The following is a 6,565-nucleotide window of genomic DNA, read 5'->3' on the forward strand; positions in this document are numbered from 1 at the left end:
GTTTATAGTTCATTTTAATTACATAGTAGGCCATACTGAAGATCCAGCTACAATGAATAGGCGTATGTAATTTCAGGTAAGATGTGGGACTTGAGATTAGGATAAATACCATACTACGAGTACATTTTTGACAAGCAAATCTCTGTTGACACACAATGGTTCAGTGTTATACTGGCATGATTAAGCTCCAAAAATTAAAAATCCAGAGAAAGTCGTGTCATCATCTTCATCAGCATAGAGCCCGTTGAAGAGCTCCCCACCAGCTACCTGCAGCCACACCCTGTCTCCCACCTCTAGGTGCAGGACAGCACCCCCTGCTGCTTGGTCTTCACTGCTCTGGTAGTTGTCCGTGGTGTGAATAACCTTTGCCCCGTTCTTCACCAGAGCCACCTTGACATTTCGGGAGAACACTGTGATGTAGTAGGCAAAGTAATAAGCACCTGCCACGGCGCATGTAAACCTGCCAGTCTGTGGGTCGTAATGATTCTGCTTGTTGTATAGGATTTTGTCAAAACGGATCGGTGCATTCGGTGCTGGGAGTTTGGTGAATTCTGTGAGACCCACAGAGAAAGCACTTCGGGGGAGGATGAATGTTTCTCCCTTCTCGCCTCCCTCTCCCTTCTCCCCTCGATGTCCTCTCTCCCCCCGGTAACCCAAGGTGCCTTTGTGCCCCGGAACACCGATATCCCCCTTTGGGCCAGGTCTTCCAGGGGGTCCCAAAGGCCCCTGAATGCCTCTGTCTCCCCGGGGGCCAATTTCTCCTTTTGGCCCCTCGGGTCCAAGAGGACCCGTTTCCCCCATAGGCCCAATGGGCCCTGGTAGTCCGAGCTCTCCCTTATTTCCTTTCAGGCCAATGGGTCCCTGGACTCCTTGGGGCCCCATTTTTCCAGGTGGGCCCCTTTCTCCGTTGTCACCTCTTTTTCCTTTTGGCCCTAAAGCACCAGCTGCACCTGCAAACAACAAGGACATGTCAATTCGGAGCTAGCTTTTCTGGGTAAAATGTAAGTCACTGCAAGCTATTAAAATCATATCCCCAACCATGATAGATGCTATATTGAATTGTACAAATCAACATCATCAGGGTGAATTTGAACTCTGAAAAACAGTGCTGAAACAGTGTTCAGCCTGAACTCTACCTGAACATTAAAATGTAAAGATGTGATGTAAAATAGTCCAATCACATTTATTCAATATGTCAGTAGGCTATGTTATTTTATAAACAAATAATGTTGGCTAGATGGTATAGCCAAAGAACCCTTTGAAACATATATGTCTTAATAGTGAGCGCTACTACTGTTACTACTGTAATTACTATGTATTTGAAAAACATGACACAGACTGACTAGAAACTCTGCCGCAATAAACAAAATTAAGTGCTTTGTAAGTATAGGTGAAATATCTCCAAGATATTACAAATTCATGACCATCACTTTCCAGTTTCGTAGTTCATTTAGAAAACACCTACCCAATTCCCCTTTGTCTCCTTTAAGGCCATCCTTGCCTGGAGGTCCGCTAGCTCCAAGTTCACCTTTATCAACAAAATAACAATGTGCATTCAAAAATCTTGACACTGATGCATAAAACCTTGACAGAGGAATATAGTGTATATATGCTAATGAGAATCGCAGATAATTTAATTTGAGTTGAACCTCTTTCTTCTAACTTACCGTGATCACCTTTGTCACTTCTGAGTCCATCTCGACCATCTCTGCCTGGTAATCCATTGTGCCCAGGGTCCCCTGGTATCCCTGGATGTCCACAGACACATCCTTTTGGCAGAGTAGTTTCTGCCTGTGCAAGACACCTCGCCGCCAACAGGAGGAGCAAAAGAGTGATGCTCAGTCTCATTCGCAGCATTGTCCTTGATGCAAACTAAAAGATTGCTTTGTTACACTTTATAAGACTCAAACAACTGCAAGCCAAATTACAGTACACTAATTTGTAACATGCATGCACAGTGCAAGCACACCAGCGCATCTATAGAAGTATTTATCAATACCCATGGAACAAATCGGAGCAAAATAAAAGACAACCAAGGCACCAACCAAACAAAACACTAACTGGATAAGAACTTTGGACAACAATGTTTGTCCACTAAGCCCCCATTCCATTGGTCTGACTACTTTTTGGTTTACTTATTACGCCTTCTGGCTTCTGTCAGTTACTCAGTTCCCTATCACATATGCTCCATAGATGTCCCTCCTTTCCCTTCAAAGCTAATTATCAGCTTGGACTCACCTTGTGGCACCATCTAGGTGTCCAGGGTAAACTGTTGTGCCTTTCTTTGTCCTTAATTCAAGGTTCTTTGCAGGGCCGGTGGTCTCAAAAACAGAGGGAGAAAAGAGTGGAAGAAAGACTCGCACTCAACAAAAGAGTTCCTGGGTGACTCCTTAGAGACTATATAAGAAAATAACTTTCTCTTTAATTTTACATGCTCAATAAAGTGCTCTAAGTGTTCAGTGCAACAAACATTTCAGTCATGCGACCATCATGATGATGATCATCGCATGACTGAAACGCTTGCTGCACTTGAGCACTTTATTGAGCATAAAATAAAGAGAAAGTTATTTTCTTAGTCTCGGTCAAAAGGAGTCATCGATCCTTTTTCCACTCTTTTCGCCATCTAGAACCAGCCATGAACCACATGACAAAGATTCACCTCTTCCTGTAGTGACTCAGTGCAGGACATTAAACTTTCATCATGTAAATTATTGTACATGCTGTCACAACATTTTCACATGGATGGGTAACTCCTATTTAATAGTGTTAACTTGTGAGAGAACAATATTGGTATGCAAGACAGAATGACTGTAACATTTCAACTCTAACCTTTGATTTACATGTTTCAGCTATTAAGAAGCTTCCAGTTACCTAATGGAAACTATAACAAGCAAATAAGTTAATTCATGCATGCTGTTATCATCCAAGCTATTTGAAAGATTTATCATTTATTACTATGCCCCCATAAACGGTACTACTGCCATCAACTTCGACCTTTTCAGTTTGTGTTCCAAAGCCCAACCCAGTCCTTGTTGAATTACTTTATTTATACTCCATTCTCCATTCTATATTCCATGGGATGAATAAACGGAAAATACGTAAATATTTAGTGTACGAGGCTTTTGTCACTTACTTTCTCTTTCTATACTACAGTACAATCTCAGTATAATATAACATTTTTAAGCAATATATTTATGGCATTTCTTCTTTATTAAACAATATCACAGGGGAAGAACGGAAGAAACGGTTGTATAACACAATAGTGGTCACGAATTATACTATTATAGTGCAAAATCCTGAGTTTAACTGACTAATTTGACCCTTACAGGTAAATTGTAAACCCTTCTCCTTACAGCGATCAGAATACCTTCAGCTTTATCATCTCATATAGACCTACAAACAATTAAGTTTACATACTTTATTTCAGCAACATTATACATAACAAGCCTCGAGATATAAATATATTTCCAAAATATAAACATGACAACATAAAAGTGCACATTCAAACTAGAATCATATCTGCAACTAAAAATGGTAACTTCACTGTCATTCACTTGCCTGAGCAAAATTGGACACATTATAGGCTGATCTATTCTAACACACATAACCCTTAAAAGACCAACGTCCATAATGAACCAAACATATTAAGAGTTTGAAGTTTGACGCCAATATAGCAGAACAGTCTCTGTACAGTATTTCTTTAACCAGGCACAATGTGATGGTGATTTGGTTACAGAGGATACTGCAATGAGTACAACACAGACAAAATTGCAGAGACATCATCAGTCATTGAGTTCTATTATACAGTAGCTCAAGGTGAAACAAAATTCTAACAGACTGTCCCAAATCGTTGAATAATGGCACACAAATAGATGAACACATGAATACAAATAAATTTAATACATGCTATATAACACTTGCTTATGTCTGTTACTTGAACATGTGTATGCTTTCAATTCCAACTCTGGGTCCACTGGAAGACTAAATTAAATGAATGATGAATGACTGACTTCATTGAACGAGGCCAGAGTGAGGACAGCAAATAGAACCAAAGGTAGAAATGAAAGTAACCTTATGGCATTTAACATAAGTGTTGGAGATGGGACAAGCAGCATTTGAAGGGAAACTGTGAATTTAACACAGCCAGAGGTACGCAGTTTATGGAGGTTTTAGGGATACAATTTGAAGGGAACGTATAGTTAAGGTGTAGACACAAGGAAGTGGGCTACTACTGAGCATCCCATCATTGTCCCAGGAACTACATGATCTGACGGTGCTGACCATACCCTGTCATGCCAGACTGGGAGGCTCCTTGGTTGCTGCCCATCTGCAGGCCGATCAAGCTCTGCCCTTTGCGCATTTGTTCTTCAGTGAACTCCCGCCGATACCCCTGGGCTTTCCTACAAATACAGTAAAAAAGTAAGACAGGCTTGAGCTGAGGAATTATGGAATTAAATAATCATGTCCAAAGAGCCGCAGAAAAGTATACCACTTCTGTGGGTCGCAATGAGCGTGCTTCTCCTCACCTGTGGAACCAATCACGGTCACCTCTGTAATGGCCGTCGTCCTTAGTGAGGGCCACACTGCCCAAAGCCATCAGGGTTCTCTGCACTGCTGCCATATCTTTTCCTATTGTCAAAGTCATATTGAAAAAAATTCTCATACAATTGATTTAAAAAAATCAATTAAGCAGTTCAGCACTGAGTGGAATCCTGTTTTGAGCTGCAGATGATTGGAAGGATGGTATAGATCAGATGTGAAATGAAATGTGTCAATCAAAAGCAATAATGATCTGAGAACACCTCACCTTCCCACAAGTCCACGGTTTGAAAGATATCAGTGGTTGTCACCCCATAGGCGTCTGATGCTTGCAGGAACTGGGAGATCTTCTCCATCTGTTTGAATGCCATCTGTGTCTCTGTTATCTTCTTGATGGGTTCCTTCCCTCTTGGATACAGGCTGTTGATAAGCCTGCAGAGAATCTGGAGGAGGGATGTGGAGTGGTGAGCTGTTGTACACACCTAGATTCTAACCCAGGTCTCCTGTGTGGGAAACCAAACATCTAATGCTCAGTCGTCCCCATTAGACTTCTTGGCTTCTGGCAGGGTGTTTTGCCGAATACTGGACAACTCACCCCGGTGCTTGCCTGTTTTTCCTCCCGGAATTTCCCCCAGTGAGGGGGATAACTTGTAATATGCTATTGGCTGTTTGTATTATTTTTGGAAAAATATAAAAAGATACTCCTATGGAAAGTCTTTATAATTTTACTTATATTGACCCTATAAACAATTTAGTATAATATACAATAATCCCCACATAGCCTACAACAACTTCACTGTAGTAGCCTTTTCATAAATTATATTTGTACTTAGGCTGTCTGCTGTCGTGAGAGATATTAGTTATATTAGTTAGTTAGAGATATTCAAAGTCCAGCTGCCGTCGAGCCTCTCCCACCCCTCACTGGGGAAAACAGAAAAGGGGTGAGTTGTCCTGTTACCGTTTTGCCACTACAGTATATTCACCCTCACTGACCTCCATTTCATCAGAGAACCCGACCCTGGACGACCCCCAATGTTACAACGTGTGTTCGATCCGTGGTCTCACATGAGAAACAGAGCCCACAATGTTACCACCTGGGCTTGCCGACAAGTTTGTATATTGTATAGAGTAGACACACTGCATATACTGTATGCACTGTGCAGTGTAGATATTTAGAGAGAGACAGGGCACATATGTATATATATTATATACACACTCACGCACTCTCACACACCAGCTAAACCTTCAATTACCAGTTAACTAGCTGCAAACTAGCTGACAAATGTTAAGGGCAGCTCTCTGGTTTAAAATTCCCATTATAGATAAAGATAATTTCATATATTTTGTATTTGACACATATTTTGGTTGAGCATTTTAACTCTTCCTCCTATTTCCCTTTAAGTTTTACAGTGATCCTACTCCTACTCCTATTTCCCTTTAAGTTTTACAGTGCTGTTAAAAATAGTGTGACAGCCTAAATAATTCAATGGTTATTTCTATTTCCAGTAGATGTACTAAGGCACTCACAGTTCCATCCATCAGCCAGTTCTGGAAGTTCTGCTTGCCCGGCTGTGGTCGCTCTAGGTTTCCTCCACACTGTGCGACTATCCAGTCCACCAGCCGGACTTCCAGATCATTGTCATACTTCTGGTCTATCTTCTCTTGCACTTCTCGGCTCAGCCCATAGCTGGGTCCTCTGTTCGCCATGACAACACACCCAACAAGCTACACCAAACCAAAGCAAGCAACCCTGGAGGAAAACAGCACAGTTGAAGCTGAAAGGACAAATAAGACAATAAGGACAATAAGAATTATGCAAAGTCCTTTGTTTTCTCCCCCCCCCCCCCCCCCCCCACTATGGTAACCACAATACTAATAACAGTTGTAGAATACAGTACAAAAACCTTTCATAGTAGCTTAAACATTTTAAATGTTTTCTTTCTAAATCTTTCCTTTCCCAAAACACCTGTCCCTTTCAGCTTAATAGGCTAAGGCGGCAGGGCCCCCTAGACATGGAGCTCTTGTT

General features: G+C 41.5%; 2 protein-coding genes across 2 annotated transcripts; both read right to left on the reverse strand.

The window, feature by feature from the left end:
- Positions 1-180: 180 nt before the first annotated feature.
- On the reverse strand, positions 181-2,287 carry c1qtnf9 (C1q and TNF related 9; the record flags this gene model as incomplete). The annotated part of the gene is made up of 4 exons (XM_083777861.1): positions 2,239-2,287; positions 1,668-1,872; positions 1,466-1,528; positions 181-950 (listed from the first exon to the last, which is right to left on the reverse strand). Exons 2-4 carry the CDS (start codon positions 1,855-1,857, stop codon positions 181-183), a joined length of 1,023 nt encoding a protein of 340 aa, XP_083633987.1. The 5' UTR covers positions 1,858-1,872; positions 2,239-2,287.
- A 1,971-nt stretch (positions 2,288-4,258) lies between these two features.
- Positions 4,259-6,246, reverse strand: tagln3b (transgelin 3b; the record flags this gene model as incomplete). Its single annotated transcript, XM_083778056.1, has 4 exons — positions 4,259-4,400; positions 4,527-4,629; positions 4,808-4,982; positions 6,067-6,246. 4 exons carry the CDS (start codon positions 6,244-6,246, stop codon positions 4,259-4,261), a joined length of 600 nt encoding a protein of 199 aa, XP_083634182.1.
- Positions 6,247-6,565: the final 319 nt, after the last annotated feature.

The sequence above is a fragment of the Protomyctophum parallelum genome (assembly GCF_964188405.1).
Source record: "Protomyctophum parallelum genome assembly, chromosome: 12".
Lineage (NCBI taxonomy): Eukaryota > Metazoa > Chordata > Actinopteri > Myctophiformes > Myctophidae > Protomyctophum > Protomyctophum parallelum.